At 34.5% G+C, this 18,215-nt stretch overlaps 2 protein-coding genes across 4 annotated transcripts in view; one reads left to right on the top strand and one right to left on the bottom strand.

Moving 5' to 3' along the window:
- LOC111517493 (endocuticle structural glycoprotein ABD-4) overlaps nt 1–370 on the bottom strand; it is a 28,372-nt gene extending 28,002 nt beyond the window's left edge. Inside the window, exon 1 of the mRNA XM_023173666.2 lies at nt 302–370. Coding sequence (XP_023029434.2) covers nt 302–355 — 54 coding nt within the window. The 5' untranslated portion in view covers nt 356–370. The remainder of the gene's footprint in view (nt 1–301) is intronic.
- LOC111517494 (endocuticle structural glycoprotein ABD-5) overlaps nt 1–18,215 on the top strand; it is a 56,045-nt gene extending 37,830 nt beyond the window's left edge. For 2 of the 3 annotated variants that reach the window (XM_023173667.2, XM_074173870.1), the window contains exons 2-4: nt 12,950–13,102; nt 13,178–13,332; nt 17,927–18,215. In XM_023173667.2, the coding sequence (XP_023029435.1) occupies nt 13,091–13,102; nt 13,178–13,332; nt 17,927–18,119 (360 nt within the window). In that variant the 5' untranslated portion in view covers nt 12,950–13,090 and the 3' untranslated portion in view covers nt 18,120–18,215. The remainder of the gene's footprint in view (nt 1–12,949; nt 13,103–13,177; nt 13,333–17,926) is intronic. The other variant, XM_023173668.2, reaches the window with a different exon arrangement.

Genomic DNA, 18,215 nt, shown 5'->3' on the forward strand with positions numbered 1-18,215 from the left:
AACTGAATGAGTATAGCAGAGATTGTAAAAAAACTTGGGAAACAATAAACGAAATAACTAACAAATCAGTGAAGAAATATAAAATAGGTAACATTGATAAAGTGCATAACACACCACCAGACTTTATAAGCAATACAACTACTGCAAATTCGTTGCTTCTCAATCCCGGTAATGAAAAGGAGATTATAGATTCAAAATTAAAAAATAATTGTGCTCCTGGACCCGACGGAATCAACACAAAACTGATAAAAACATGTCATATTCATCTGATCAAACCACTTACACATATGGTCAACCTTACCTTCAAAACAGGAAAAATACCAACACAATGGAAAGAGTCTAGGGTTACTCCCATATATAAATCCGGTGACAAATCAGAAATGGGCAACTACCAACCGATCTCCGTGATAGGAAATTTCGCGAAGGTGCTAGAACATGCCCTGAAAACACGACTAAAGGATTTTTTCAATAGAAACAAAGTCATAACAGAGAGACAATTTGGATTCATTGATAAAAGCAACGCACAATCCGCTATATTAAATTTAACTGCACAAACAACAGATGCTCTGGATAATTCCAACAAATGTCTAGTTATTTTTTCAGATTTGGCCAAGACTTTCGATACGGTTTCTCACGAAAAATTGATAAAAAAACTCTATACTTGTGGAGTTCGAGGCCCGGCAATTGAAATTTTCAAAAATCACCTGTCACATAGAGAACAAACTGTCAAAGTTGGCAACAGCATCAGCTCTCCTCGTGAATTCTCTATTGGTGTACCGCAGGGCACAGTTTTGGGACCCCTACTATTCCTAGTGTATATCAACAGCATAGACAAAATTAAAAACTTCAAAGGCCATCTCATCTCATATGGAGACGATACGGCCATTGTTTATAGAGCAAAGACATGGCGACAAGTATACAACGAGGCTAAAGAGGGTTTAAAAAAACTACAAATATGGCTAAATGACAATCTACTTAACTTCAATGTCTCAAAATCAAAATTCATAGCATTTTCTCTACAAAGTAACTAACAACCCGATATGCAAATGATTCACTTGCTCAAAAACATCATATAGCTGCCCAAGTATTGCAAAGGTTGAGAATACTAAATATCTTGGAATGGTCTTGGACCAGCACATGAGATGGGATGAACACGTTTCTCATAATTATGATCAAAAGACTCAGGCAATTAACTTATAAAATGTATAATCTAAGATGTATATTAACAAAACAAACCTTAATAATAATATATAATTCACTGATTGAATCAGTCATTAGATACTGTATCACAGTATGCATTCGAGCATGTATTGCATAATATTCAAATCATTCTAAACTCTTTGATTAAAATATTTTTTTTGAAATCTAGACGTTTCGATACAAAACAGTTGTATACCGAAACCAAATTACTTGACGTTAAAAGTCTGTATGCATACCATTGTCTAGTTTGGATATTTTCTAATAAATGAAACTATTGCTCGGCAAGATCAAAAGATACTAAATTCGCACAAAATGTATCACTACCACGATTTAAGAAACAAAGAACAATATATTATCTTGCACCGAAATTGTATAATATACTGCCAAAAGAAACAAGGAAAGTTTCAAATCTCAAAATTTATAAAACAAATATAAAAAAATTATCACTTCAAATGATACATTCATTATGAGTCTACTGAAAAACGCATCACTATAAGAAACGGTAGGTATAATTCTCTGAACTAATTTTATAAGATATCTAATAACTGTAAATTACTAAGTAACTATGCACCATGGTTCTATCATCCTACTATATTTGTCTGATCGCATTACGTATCCATGTTAATAAAACACAACAATTTATTTCACCAACTTTCTCTGCTTTCAATTTGTCTATTGTTTTTTCCTTCTTTCTAATTAACAGTTGATTTTTAGTTTTTTTTTTATTTTCACACATTCATTGAAATAATTCACATGTCGTATAGTATCAATTATTATTGAAAGTATTCCGTGAAAAGGAAAATGGAAAAAACAACACAAGCCATAAGCGTTTAGTTTGCGAACGATTTTTCTTCGAACGGCTGAAATGATCCGACTATTAAAAATGTTTATTCCTTTTTTTAACCGAAATAAACTGAAACTGAAACTGAATACCTAGTAGGAGATCATCTCGAGAAATGAAAGTTGAAACTTCATACGTTTTTATATCACTTGTATTTGTAACTAACTTTACTGCAGTTTCGTAGGACGAAAGTTAGTTACAAACACAAGTGGTTTAAAAATATAAGAAATTTAAATTCTTATTTTCCATTGTATTATTTCAGTAATCTTGGATATCTGAAAATGTTATTTTTGAGGATGAAAAAAAAAATTTGATCTCTTTTCGAATATATTTGGAACGTTTTGGTGAGAATTGGAAATTTCTTAAAATTCAATAGAAATGATAAATTTTTGACATCTACTTTTTCTATGTATATCTTACATTCAGTTACGAGTTTCGTTTGTGCTTTCTTGAGCTCCTAGTTCATACTAACAGCATATGATCACTTTCTATTTTTACCTTTCGTCTTTGTTTCATTATTTTTGATTATGTACATATTGGGATAGACCATTTTGAGTTCCATCTATTTGTTCACTTCACTAATCCGAAAATGATTATTGAAATTATTGATAATCAAATCGTCATTAGTATGATAAAAGGTGACAGTCTCTTATGAACATATTTTTCTTTCAGAACATGCCAGTAAATGTGTTTTATTTCAACTATTTTGATGAGGTTTAGCTTTTCGGTTTCTGGAAAAACAGGAGTCCAAATTATGCACCAATATGGCTGTCGATTTTTCAGGACAGAATTTGTCAATAGGTATCGAATTCATTTTCCATCACGGGATCCTGAATTTGGATGAAGTTAATCAGAAATGTCTTTTTCTATTTTGATAATATCAGTCAGTAACTACAAATTGAAACTTCAATTTTATGAATGAAAAAAACAATGGAAAACAGTGAAATAATAATAATTATCATTAAAAATTTAATATCTTTATAATACAATTTTTATTTTCATAAGTCATGAATGGATAGTTCATATTGGACTGCTGAAGTAAGGTCGTGGATAGAGACGATGAAGCATAGCAAAATATTTAGAAGAATTGGAAAGTGACTGTCAAAGTTCAGACAATAATAATATTTTTCAAAAACCTCACAGTTATTTCACAAGGATGGTTCCGATATACATGGTGTTTCAAATTCAATCCTCACCATTGGGATCTCGGAAACTATGAGAGATACGAAGATGGTTAAATCGGGGCAAAGTTGCGCATTTATCTGACTAACAATATACCGTTGAGAAAGTTCTGAAATTCCGAGTATATCCGGAGATATCCGAAAAAAAACAGATACTTCGGAAAAAGGTTTTTATTTTTTTTTGGCTTTAATTTTTGAAGGATTCGAAAATGAATTGCACTTTCACATTGCCACTTTTTTTCTACTATATAATGGTGTTTTCAGATTTGCTATCCGACGTTTCGCCTCCCAGCCACCATCATCAACTTTATTTTTTCTTATAGGCACTACATTGGATTTTTTCTGTTTTGAATAAAACCAGACTTTACCTTTTCAATGATGTATCGTAAGTTATCATTCTTTTTCAAAAAATTGGAGATATTGAAACATTCTTATCATAATAGGCTTTGACTTTGATGTTTCTAAATTTGACATTCAACTTGTTATACTCAATGGCATTTTGTTCTTGTACAATTCATTGAATTTTTGTAAAAAAATTGCTTTCACGAATGAAGAAAAACAAAATATAATACAAATACGATAGAAACAGTGTTAGAACATCAAAAATATATTTTACCCCGAAAGACGACAACCAAATCGAACTATGTTCGAGTTATTGGATCAAAATCTCACCGAGTTTTTTTCATTTCAAAAGCCAACGAAAAAATATGGAGAAAGAATGGACTGGGAAACTAAAGTAACTTCGATAAATGATGTAAGTTAGACAGTGTGTCCATTTCTCTGAAATGAATATATATATATATATATATAGATATATATATATATATATATATATATATATATATATATATATATATATATATATATATATATATATATATATATCTATATATATATATATATATATATATATATATATATATATATATATATATATATATATATATATATATATATATATATTATGAATTGTGGGATATTCAACCGAAATAAGGAACACATTTGGAGCATAAACAACCCCAGACAGTTCCGAGAAATTCGACCTCAATTGTGATTTAGTATTAAAGTTTGGGCAGGAATTTACAAAGATAGAATTTTGGGTCCTAATTTCTGTAAGGGAATTGTGAATGGATAATCCTATCACCAGTTTTTAATGTCGATTTTCGAAGACTATTTGAATGATCTGCCTTTGGTTAACTATAACAATATCTGGTTTTAAAATGATGGTGCATCACCGCTTACTACCAGACGGTATCTAACTACCTGACTGAAAGGTTTGGTGATGAATGGATAGGCGTGGCCGTTTTACTTTCTATTGGTATTTTCTAAGAATGAATTGTTTTGATTGTTATTTTAGGTGATACATGAATTAAATTGATTGTTGATAATTTTTATTCGGCGCTGCGGTCGGACGGAATATTGTGTTATTATCACTAGACTATCATGTTGCCAGATTTAAAAATTCAGCTTCTGCAAGAATCCCCTCGACGCTAGCGCAGAATTAAAAGTATCAACAATCGTTTTAATTCATGTAACTATAATTATCAACTAACAATTTTATTCATGTTTCACAGAAATTGTAGTAAATTATTCGATAGTTACAAAAAAAGTATATATGACAAACATTTACTTTCAAAAATTTCAAACAATAAATCTATATTATAACTGTTGGCAACTTTTCATGAAACAAATTAATTCATGTAACATTTTAAATCAAGTGTCATTTAAAATAGAACAAATTTTGCGAACAATCGTTTTTAATGTATCGAACAAATGCACGAATCAATTAAATTCAAACAAATAAATTGTTAGTTGAATAAATTGAGGAATGAATATTTGTGACAATAAAAAGTGAAACGGCGTTCCATAAGAATGATAACTTATGATACATCATTGAAAATGTAGAATCTGGTTCTATTCAAAACAGAAATAATCCAATGTAACGCCCATAAGAAAAAATAAAGTTGATGATGTTGGCTGGAAGATGAAACGTCGGATAGCAAATCTGAAAACAACATTTTCTAGCAGGGAAAAATTGACAATGTGGAAGTGCAGTTTATTTTCGAATCATTCGTAAAATAAAGCCGGAAAAAATAAAAACCATTTTCTGAAATTTCTGTTTTTTCCTGATATCTCCGGATATAATCGAAATTTCAGAACTTTCTAAAAGGCATATTGTTAGTCAGGTAAATGCGCAATTCAACCATCTTCTTATCTCTCATAATTTTCGAGATCCCAAAGGTGAGGTTCGAATTTGAAACACACTGTATATAATATATAATCCATCTGGTAAGGTGATGAATTACTGTACGGTATTTTGATATGAACAACTTTTTTTTGAAAAAACCATACAGGAATTTATTACGTTTGCACTTTTTCGAAAATGAGAATTTTCAAATTTTCCTGTCTCACTTTTTCTGAACGATGTTTGGATTCTAAAGATCCCAATTGTGATTGATATCTGGCAAATTATCCTTCCCTTTTCGGTTATTGTCTTCAATCACTCGGTGCATCACCTACAACCGATGACATTAGATTGCAACTGATTTTTAATTCAGCACTATATCAAGAGGTATGTAATGACCACCTAAAAATTCAGCATGGACTTGCGGTCTACATGGACACTACAAGAAATTAATTGAAAGGTGAGACTGGTCCCGGAGAACACGTTTTTGTTGCTAGACGAATTCAATCAGTTTTACAATTTTTAATCAATTTGTAATAGTAATTCTTTTGTCTAGACATTTTTTAATTTATGGTACTGATGAAATAAATTTAAAATTCAATCGCCATCTCACGGTAGTAGCTTTCAGTTGTCGAACATTCGTTTTCATATTGTCGATCCTGCCCACTCTAATAGGTTCGGCATCATGCTATTATGATTTTGAGGTGTTAGTAGATGGCGATATTTACTATGCGACTGTATTTCAGGAAGAAATTTACGCTACTGAGTTGTGCGCGGAGAGATTGGAAGAATTCAATCTCATACACAAGTCCATAAAAATATTTTCGGACAGTCAAGCGGCGTTGGAAGCTCTTGGCTCCTACCGAGCAACGTCTGAATTGGCAGCAAAGTGCCAAAAACGACTCTTCTCGATAGGAAGACTTAACAGATTGTCTCTGGTCTGGATTCCTGGCCATACTGGCCTGAAAGGCAATGAGGCTGCTGACTCTCTTGCAAAGGAGGGTACTGTAAGCAGCTTCATCGAATCAGAACCTGTCATTGGCATCGCTTTAGGCTTTGCCAAACAAAGATTAAGCACCTGGATGGCAAGAAGATTTATGGACTTCTGGCAGAGTCTTCCAGGATTGGCTCACTTCACCCTTCGAAGCTTGATACCAAACAGTTGTTGGACTACAGTAGGAATGAACCACGATGTCTATCAGGCCTTCTTATATGTCACTGTCATTTGAATCATCATATGCAGAGACTCGGACTGTCGGAAGACAGTGTGTGTCGCCTCTGTTTAGAAAATGGTGAAACAGCAGAGCAAATACTTTGTTCCTACCCCGCTGGGGACCAAATCAGGTTTTTACAGTTCGGCAGAGCCGTACTCTTACCATCTGACCTGAAAGACCACTCACCATACAAACAATCGGCTCCGTTAAGAAACTGGGTTTCTTTGGTTGAGTGAGAATAGGTGTGAGCCATGATGAACCCTTGCGGGTTGCGATGGAGGGTTCAATAGACCAACTCATTTTGTACCTAACCTAACCCAACCTAATACTATTGAAATTTCAACTGGACTTTTTCCATGAATTGATCGAAATGTGTAGATATTTTTTTCTAGAGAATTCACAATTATAGTTACTAGTACACATTTCTAAAGTGATTCGAAATTCTAAAATGATGTAGGTATCTTTTTTGTGGAAGAACAGGACCGTACGTGTTCTATTCGTAGCAATTCCTTCTTTGAAAATGTTAATCCGCGGTGAGTGAAATAAATATCACATCTTGAGTCTTACGTTGGAGTCGGTATTGCAAGAAAAACAAATGAAAAGTATTTAAATGACAGTTTATTTCAAGTGGCTACCCTCAGTTCACTAACGCGAATGAGTATCACGTGAACATCTGTTGGAATCTTTTAGGTTGAATGAAAAGGCTTCACTTTATTTCAAAGTTGAAGTAAATGGAAAACTTTTAGTTTCAGTTGGCTAATAAATGTGAAAGAGAAACTTTATACTATCGAGAGATAAAAATAACTTTGATATATATTATATAGGTGAAAAATATAATGAATAATAGAAACATTCTTATAGATTTTTCTTTATCAGTTTTTATACTACAGCCTGTTCACTAGTTCAATAACTAGATTCGACATAGGGAGTGAATCTTCGAGAGTAGATCACCTTCATTTAGACTCCTTCAAAATTGTCAAATCAGAATCAAAATAATAGTATGAATTTTATCAGACTCTTAGAAATCATCAAAAACTGTAAGAAGATATAGAAATCTAAAACAGCAGAACCACAATGCTTCTCTCGAAGTGTTTTTCACAGAGATCAAGATCATTATAACTGATTTTATTGAATACTAGCGAACCGTCCTGGCTCCGCACGGGTGCAATGTTGATACTAAATATACATATAAATGAGTACGATCGCTGATAATCATGAAGTGCTATGAGGCGAAACGCGGCCTTCGAAGAGCCATTTAAAGACACGCGTCGCCACCCCGCCGCAACCGCTATGTGCCTGCATTTTTGATCTGTAATGTTTTAGAAAATATCCCCTAAAATAATATGCTGTGAAGGACCATATTGATCTATATCAAATGCACAATGTATTTAAGTTACTTACTTGGATATGGATTAATAATCTTTAAAGAAATCGAAATGAGAACTTTTATTCAACTATATCATACAGGGTGTCAATTTGAAAACTTCCCATTCTTAATATCTTTCTTTCAGTAAATAATATGAGGAATCTGAAAAACAGGTCAATTTTACAGTCAAGGGAGACACTTTAAAAAAAAATATTTATAGCCCCAAGGAGGGGTGGATGTTACCTTTAGAGTATTGAATGGGGTGTCAAGTGGTATTGTCAACGAAGTAGGGCTGGTCTCATACCGTCAGGTCCTGGTGACTTGAAGGGGGCAGAGCCCAATATATCCCATCTTATTTTGTCCTCATCAATTACTGCACTAGCAGATTGCCAGTCGTATTGTGAGGGTGTTGTTGGTACATACATCCAGTTCGTCGTTCCAGGAAAGACAGAACCTGGGAAGTGAGTTTCCATAAGAATCTCAGCACTCTCCTGGAGGTTGGTGACTTTCTCGCCATCATGGTGGTCATTTGAGAGTGCCTTCTGTAGCCTAGAAGCTGGTGGGAAGTCTTCGACTGCCTCACAACAGGCTCTCCAGGCTCCACTTTGCTTTCGTCTACAGACTTTTTTTAACTCTCTGAGGTTGACTTGATATATACCCCAGTCCTCTTCGAGTTTTGTACGTTTTGCCTTGTTAAAGGTCGTTCTTGCTGTCTTCTGAGGAGTTCCAATCCAGGAAAACACTATCTGTTGGTTGTTCCTTTCCAGTTCTTCATTGATGCCAGGAGTCAGTACCTCTGTTTCCCGCAGAGCTATCCTTAAGAGTCGCTTGTACAGAGCTACTTCCGTCCTCTTCGGGTCACGAGATTTTACAGTGGTCCTGAGATCCTGGTTTACCTTAAATGTCAGCCAGCGATGGTCTGACATTGGAATATGGTCCGAAACTTGCCAGTTTTGTTCGGCTACGGGCGTTAATAAATGTCGGCTCCGTGCCTCTGTTCAAGATTGTTAGATCTTTATTAATAATATATTCATATAAGGTCTTACCTCGAGCGTTGATATCCTTGCTGCCACAGGTCAAGTGGTGAGTCGCAACCAATATGAGCTCCACTCTCTGGATGAAGCAGTGATCCACTAGTCCCTCCATTTCTCTGGTCGGTGGTTGTGTGGCTGCATCTGAAGGGAGGTACACCGATGCGAGTATCAACGCCATATATTTGCCTTCTCCAACTGGATATTCAACTTCAACCGCAGTGAGGTCTGAGGTGCTGAATTGTTGTGCCATCGGAAAGGCTCTGTATTTCCTAGGAACGTAGATAGCCGTCCTAGGTTGCTGATTGCTTGCTAAGCTGAAAATTTGACCAGTTAGGCTACTGAAACCAGTAATTTTGGTCTTTATTATCCAGGGCTCCTGGAACAAAGATGTTGCCTCCTCCAATATATCAAGGTGGAGACAAAGTGTTGCCGTTGCCGCCTTTTTGTGTTGGAGGTTGAATTGTATTATTCTTATCTTTTTTCCAACGTCCTTGCCCATGAGACAGTTGTTGGATTCAAGTTACCTTCAGAGGTCCATCTGCTCCCTCACTGGGGGGGAGGTGGCTTCGCTGTTTTTGGGTGCCTTCTTCGGCAGGTCATCGATTGTCATCTGCTTAGATACTTCGACTTCCTTTTCGGGACCCATGGTGGTCTTGGGGTCAATATCCACTTCTGTTGGCTCGATTTTCGAGGACCTAGGGTCTCCAGAGGTATCGTCTGCTTCTTTCTTTGTTACCCTAATAGTCAGTGAGGTAAACGCGTAGCTTAACCTCATCGACTTCTTCTTTAGAACAACCATATCATCGTTTTCGATCCCGAAGACGAAGATGTGCCCTTGTGGGTTTATCTAAGCCTCATGATGGGAAGTGCACCATCTTGCTACCGTCAGGTCAGGGTTCTGCGCTTTCCGCCGACCCAGCATCCTCTCCTTTTTTCCGGATGTCGTCTTGTGGACGTCCTATGGGCAGTTTGCTGTTGTTGCTGGAGGCAGAGAAGATGATCTTGTCCAGCTCCTCCAACAGTTGTTTTTTGATGAGACTCTCTAGTTCTGCGGTAACCTTAACGTACGGGTTTGTCTCATCTATGATGAAGTGTCTCAAGGCGGCTTCCATGAAGGTTTTGGAAGGTGCAGCGACATTACTATCGCTGCGCAGCTTCTTCAACCTTCTTGGGGTTCTCTCTGTGGAGGTACTCGCGTGAGGGCGCTTTCCTGCAGTGGCAGCCGGTTTCATGCCTTTTTTCAAGGCGAAGCTCTTGGCGCCCGCCGCAAGAGGTGCCCTTGTTGTTGGAAATGGAGTGAGAGAGGGGAAGGGTGCACTCAATAGTTGCTGCCTTTCCTGCCTCTTTCGCTCTCTTTCTCCTCTTGGCCTGGGCGCCGCTAATACGCTTACGCCTTGCTCTTTGTGTTACATCGCGAGATGGTCTGCTATGTCCAGCCTCATTCTGAGCGGTAACTTGGGGTTCATCCCCAGCACCCGCCTTGAATTGAGGTGAGCATTGCTGTTCGGCATCGGGATTTGTTGTTGTTTTGTCTGTTTGTTTTTTGTCCGTATTCATGTATGTTCCCACGAGTAGCAAGGGAAGGGTGGGTCACCTCTGGCAGAGCCCCGCATTATCAAGAAGACTAATTACAATGAGGTTTCGCTCGGTTCCTTAAGGGGATTGTTCGTAACCGCATATCACCCTTCAGTCATTCAGCTGTCGACACGATTCCTTACACCTTAGCTTGGGTAGGCTGGTCCGCGGTGGCATGTTTTGCAGGGCTTTTGGGGGGTTTCAGTTCCCCTCACCCTAGTCCAGTCCCCTGGCCGTGTCCTCCTGGACAATGAAATTGAACTGTTTTTCCGATTCTTGATATTATTTATTGGAAGATAAATATTAAGGGTGGAAAGTTTTCAAATTGACACCCTGTATACAAACGTATATTCATATCAAGTCAGTTTGATGGAAACATTTGAAATACATGAAACCACACTATCTCGAAATAGAGTTCGGCACGGTGAGTATGTTCATGATTATCCTGAAATGAAATGATGAAGTGATGAATAATGCTTACCAAACACTGCTAGAGAAAAGAGAGTCAAGAGAAAGAGGTCTGAATGGTGTGTTCAGAAAGACACAGCAGAACGTTGCATAAATATGTTCTTTAAACTCTGCCACCGAATAGAAGAGGTGCTGTAAAGGGAAAATTTCTCATATTTTTCTTGAAGGGAACAAAAATGAATGACTTGATTTCCAAGTTAGAATATTGTAAGCGTGATAGTTTGATGATTTCCTTTGGGATACTTTGAAACTGTACAGAAATCATCAGAAACCACCTGGGACTTCATGTGATAATAATATATCTAGAGACTTCATAGTGAATTGTATTTTGTGGTTCATGCTGTATATAATAATAGTTTTATCGACGTGGAAACTGCTTTTTCTGTTTTTATTTGGTTGTGTGCTTCGGTATGCCAAGTTATGAAAATAGATCGGAAGTAAAGTTGCGAATATTATTGAAAATTCAAAGTTTACAGCACTCAGTATTGACTTGTGGGAGAAATATTGTATTGCTGGTGTATTGATGTATTTGGGAAACTGGTATAAAGTTACCGGATGTGAACTAATCCAGGCTCCCCCCTTTAACATTTCGTCTCTCCTGATACCAATATGGAATTTTTAAAGTCAAATTGTATCACAATTTGGATGTATTGTATTAAAAATAGTTTTGTGGCATCTCTAGTTTCACAGAAAATGACTTTGTAATTTCAAATAAAACACCCAGTATGTTAAATATGAAAAATATGTTTTATACTTTAACCAGCTATCGCACTTCTACGAACGACAACCCGCAGATGTCGAAACTTGTGCGAGCTGAGGACTATCGAGGTCTTACCTTTTAACGTGTGATTCGTGATAACGTGAAATATTCAACAAATTCAAGCCTGGTGTAACGCAAACTCCTTGTGCTTCAACCTAAACAAAATAAAACTAGTTACTTTCAAATGTATACTAGACGATTTAGGTTTGGATAACCACTACATAGAAAACAAACAGCACACTAAATTCCTAGGCATTCACATAGACAATAAATTACATTTTAAAGAACATGTATCCCATCTGAGTGAAAAAGTATCTAGTGAATGTTATGCTATTAGAGTGATATCAAATGAAGTAGGGTACACTAGAGCTAGAATGGCTTACTTTGCACTGATCAAATCTCATATTCGCTATGGAATAGCTTTCTGGGGACATTGTAGTTTACAGTTACAGAATATGATATTTAAGCTACAGAAGAGGTCTTTGAGATACCTTACAAAGTCTTAGACGAGAGATCACTGCAAGTCTTTATTCATCAGCCATAAAATATTAACTGTCACCAATTTATACATAATGCAAACAGTATGCTCAATTCATAAAAATAAAACTAGCATGTACACTCCCGGAACAGATTGTCACAACACCAGACAGAACCATATGCTTTACTTACCTATTCCAAAATTCACCTTGACTCAGCATTCTCTGATTTATGAAAGTATTAAAGTATATAATCACCTTCCTACCATTATAAAAAATAGCACAGATTTTCTCCCATGATCTATATGGAAATCAAATCAGTAATTCTTATGATACCCTTTGAATCACTAAAACTCCTCAATGATAACAGAAAAAAATAAGGGACGAGTCTGAATCTGTTTACACATTATGAATAATACAGACATTATTTCAAAGTATTAGGAAAACCCCTTCACTATCAATACTCGAATTTGTTATTGAAGAGCTTCTGATAAAGTTCATATTAAAACGTACCGCAATCAAATTTCTGAGACAAGATTCTTGAGTTACATTCTTGGATAAATCCATCTCGACAGAGAATGGAATTTTAGGTCATTTGAAAAGTAGGTGAATCGGATATTGAAGAATGTTTAACAAAGTCAGTTTTCAGATTGGAATCTGTTCTGCAATATGAGAACAATGCCAATACATTTAAGAATGTAAGGATATGAATGATTACCAACTGTTTGATTTGAGGTATAAAAGCCAGGAATGTTGAAAATATTTTATAGTCATCAAATAATCTGCAGATATGAATGTCTCGGTAGGTTGAAATTTTTTATGATTTTTGTTTCTAGGTTTAGAATAATGAATAGAAATATATTCGAAATTTTTGTAGGTATATTTGGTATTTTCTATGTTGTTCGCGATTGTGAATTGTTTGTCATATCCACAGCGACAAGAGAAGTATCCAAAACCACAATATCCAAACTACAGGGAGTCGAAAATAGTGAAACATGAGAATAATATGGGGTTGTCAAATTATAATTTCTCGTAAGTATTACTGTTTCATGTATCATATTTCATAAAATGAAGACAACTTTGAATTATTCACTTGACAAATAGATATAATTACTCAAATGACATTTTGCAGGACTCATCATAATTCAAAACTTTATCTACTTTTTGCTTTGTGTTTGATGATGAAAAATGGTCAACTTAGAGTTTACTTCTAGTGACAACAGTACATTTTTCTAATTCAATATTTCGATTTTTGTTGAATCAAGCAAAAATATGTTCAGAAATCCAAAAAGAATTAGTGAACAACGCAAACAGATTATTCATAAATGTGATTTTCTTGTTTGGAATTGAAAGAAATGACTTGAATAACCTAATTAGTTAAATAATTCCTCTAATTGAACAAATTAGTATTACCAAATGATATTTGTTACAATTTCCATAATATTTAGGTATATATGCAATTATTGAGTATGAATATTTGTATTAGATGAGTTTTTGTTCTGGATCTGACAGAAATATATTGGTATCATATACTCATGCATTCGAAAATATTTCATTAGTATACTTAAATTTTAATTTTTTCTTCGAAAGCTTTTCGTTCTTCATATAATAACGAAAAAGTAGAAAGTCATGAAACTGGGCTTTATTATTTCTCGAAAATTTTCAACAGGTCATTCAATTTTGTTATATTTGAGTTGGAGTGGTAAATTGTTCGTAAGATCATTCGTTCGTATTAGAAAATAGGAATGATCTAACTATATCCAGTTTCAAAATACTTCCGTATGCGAAGGAAATATAATCGTTTCCGAAAAATACGATAATATCAAGAAATCATTAGTAGAACTTCTCTGAATTTTCATATGAAAAATGATATACCATCAGCTTCATTCTCCGAGGGTTATTTTGTGTGGAAGAGTGAAAGTTTTATCGAAAGCTTCAAATCTTCCTCAGTTTCAAAACTAGCTAAGACTAATGAAGAAACTACAAGTGAATTGAGCGAACAGAAATTTCCACTTTGGGAAATTTTCTTAAAAAAAAAACGGTAGTTGGGTATTTAACTTAATAATAATACGTTTATTGTCCATCTAAATAACAAGATAATAACAAAAAACAAAATACAATAGAGAGAAAAATAAAAACACTTTGTATTTGATTGCAAATGGCTTTTGGTTCAGATCGCGAATTTGCATTCGCATCTGCTCTTCCACCAATGCCGAAAATGTATAAAAATAAATGAATGAGGGCTTGAAGAGAAGAAAAAAAAAAATAAAAGGTAATATAAAGGTATAGATATATGAATAGCTAAAACCTTTTTCAGGATTCTTGCCGCGGACCTAGTTATTCTGAATGCTGAACAGATGCTGTTTAAACCTACTTTCATTTAAAACAGTTTCTAACTTGTTAAAACAATTGTTTTCCCATTTATGGAGATAATTTATTGTGGAGGAGATATTATAGGAAAAAGATCGTTTGAATATTTCCTTTTCATATACAGGAATGTTTAGCACTGTCTTTTCACGCAAATTCAGGTTATGAATATATATTCTGTAAGACAAATGTTCATATAAGTAGAGGATTCCTATATTTGAATATTCTGAAGAATATGCATGTTGCATGAAAACGTCTACGATTGAACATATTCAACCACTTCAAATCTGCTAATTTGTGAGAAATTCTGAACCTTCTTCTGATATGAAATATTAACCTGATACAAGAGTTTTGAATTTTTTGTATGCGACATCTGTCGTTCTTGTCTAAACATGCGTGATAAACAGCGTCACAGTGGTTGAAATGAGATAAAACTAGTGAATCACATAAGTAGCATTTTCTTGACATCTACATCCAAATATTGTCTATGTGGATATATGAATTTCATTGATGAATAAGCAATTTTAAATTTGTAGGTTATATGTTCATGAAATCTTAGTTTATGATCTAAAATCAACCCCAAATGTAATATAGCACAAAGTATTTTATGATTGATGGTGTCAAATGCTTTTGAATAATCCAACAGAATCAAAGTGGTGGCTTTAATTTTATCTATAGCTTTGATTATGTCATCTACGATCTCTAATAATGCTGTTGCATAACTGTTACCTTTTCTAAAACCTGTTTATGTGGGAAAATATTGTAACGATTAATGAAGTAGTGCATTTGATTTTCCATTAATTTCTCTATAATTTTGGAACATGTCGGAAGAATACTTGTTGATCTCAAATCATTAAAATTTTGTGGCTGATTATTTTTTGGTATGGGTATAACTTTTGCACATTTCCATGCATCAATATAAATTGAAATAGACTGTTTCTTAAACGCGAAATATATACGAGTACTCATATAATCACTTTTGAAAAGTATTCTATTTTTCCTTCAGAGTGATCACTGCAATTCAATAATGCGACTTGTATTGTTCTAACAAGATAAGATTATTATGAACAGAAATGATAATTTGAGATTCACTTATATGTGCAGTTTTATACCACTTCAAATTCTTGAAATAGTTCGAGACTACGAATTTATCGACTGTGAAAATGTCTGATGGTGCTATTATTAATTTCATTCTTCAATAATTGTTTTTATAAAACTTTACTTCAGAAATAGTCCAGTAATGAAAGACAAACATTTTGCAGATTTTTCACCTAAAAGATAAAATTTCGGATGTGGTTTATTTATTGGATTATCATTATTTATATATTATATATTTATATATTATGGAGATATTGTGATAAAGTACATATAAGAAATCGAGGAACACTGGGTTAGAAACTAGTTCAAACATCGCATTCAATCTGACCAACTGGTATAAATACCTAAAATACCAGTGTTCAAAATTCATTGTTATATTTACTGAAGAAAAGAGTTCAAAAATACAAAAATCAACCCCATGTTCACACAGTCAATGTTCAGATTCATTCACTATAGCACCGAGTCTCTTTACAAACTGGAATCAACCCGAAATTATGATCAGTATAAGATATGTTATATCACTGGAAATGAATCTCATATCTTTGATTGCGAATTCGTTAACACTAGGGTCTTACGCGACTTTACAACCTGAAGTTACTTGTTGCGTAATGCAGATACAGAATCGACGTTGTGCCAGAAATTTTTCTGGATTTTTCCGTTTTGTATCTTTTGTCAATTGGAGTATATCCTATATATTAGACACGCAACTTCATTTGACACATTTCAACCCTGTGATAGATTTCATGCAAAGAATGGTAGAGGTATCAGTTTACTTTCAACCATTCCCAAAATACTTGACGACCCTGTCATAGCTCATTGTAGTTGAGCTCAAAACAATACGAATTTCATGAAAGTCAAATTACGCAAATCAATTTTAGAACGATACTTTCCATTATAAAACTTATATATGAACTATGTGAACCCTTATTGACAGCCAGTTCCCTCTCAGCCCCTTACTACAACTACAAGGAATATAATTTGAGAGGATTATATGAAATATGCCCAGGGACGTCCAATTTCAGGTGCATTTGAGAATCAATATTTAAACCATACTATCTATATCGATTTTTCGAAGGCTTCTGATAGAACAGGTTGTCATAATTTGGTCAGGAAACTTGTATCCATTAGATTTTCAGAAGGCGTGTACCTACTCCATTGGTTGAGAAGTTTTCCGACAAACATGACTCAATGAGTGAAGATCAATAATTTTCTATTAGATTATGTGACAGTGTCATGGAACCCCCATTGAAGTTACTACGGTCTTCTGTTTTCCAACTCGAAAGTGATATTGTGGTTAACATCATGCATCGATGTACTTCTGGTGATTACCGTATTATCGAGCCCAGAACAGACTAATTACCATCCTCTAGCAGATGGTTTGAATTAAATAGTGTGTTGGCAAATGGAATAGATCTAAATAAAGACAAATGCACTGCTCGTTACAAATTCCTTTGACTCAGGTGATTATTATTTATTAACTACATATCCAAAGTGTCTCAATTTTTTTTTCATGTGCTTTGGTTATGTTCTCAGAATCAAAAAAAGACTTCTCACTCAATACAAAATAGATTTCATTTCTTTCATTTCGTGTGCATCGAATTGCATATTCAAAAATTTTTAAGAACATGTTCAAAATAAAATTAAAAACATAATTGTTTTCGGACAGACCCGAAAAGTAAGGTATGTTACTTCATTGACCTTCAATGAAAAGTCGACTTGTTCAGAAATACTTCATTTCTTTTTAGACGTATTTCTGAAGATATCGACTATTCAGAAGTTCTAAATAAAAAAGGATTCAGAATTGAATAGGCACTGGGTATGATAAAATTGCTCTTCCTGAACATTTGAACTGAAAAAATACGAACAACCGTCAAGTGTCAAGACTATACAGATTGGCAAACAATTCCTTCGGAAACATTCTTGGTGTATCTTGGACGATACCTAAACATTCACTTTCTTTTGTGTATGCGTCAATTCCACCTAAAAATTGTGTATTACTGGGTTAACGTTTCTGATATATGTTAGTATTAATTATTTTTTATGATGATTCTACCACATATTATACAATACTATATCTTAAAAACGCAAAGTTTGAATGTATGATGAAATTGTCTGTAAAATGATACAATCTGTACAAGAACACTTGTTGTACATGTTTCAGTTACGAAACCAGTGATGGTTCTCAGCGACAGGAGGAGGCAGAATTGACAAATGCAGGTAGTGAAAAGGAGGCATTGGTCGTTCATGGTTCGTATACTTATGTAGGAACAGATGGAGTTACATACAAAGTTACATACGTTGCCGATGAGAACGGATATAGAGCATCAGGAGAGCACTTACCAAGAAATATTTGAAGTTTTTCATATATGATACGATATGAGTTTGAACCGTGTATATATTGATGTTTATTTTTTGTACATGCTGATAGATGCTAATAAATAGCGAACGCA

This window comes from Leptinotarsa decemlineata, unplaced genomic scaffold (assembly GCF_025532065.1).
Source record: "Leptinotarsa decemlineata unplaced genomic scaffold, Ldec_3_MD MMD2_tig00000505_RagTag_RagTag, whole genome shotgun sequence".
Lineage (NCBI taxonomy): Eukaryota > Metazoa > Arthropoda > Insecta > Coleoptera > Chrysomelidae > Leptinotarsa > Leptinotarsa decemlineata.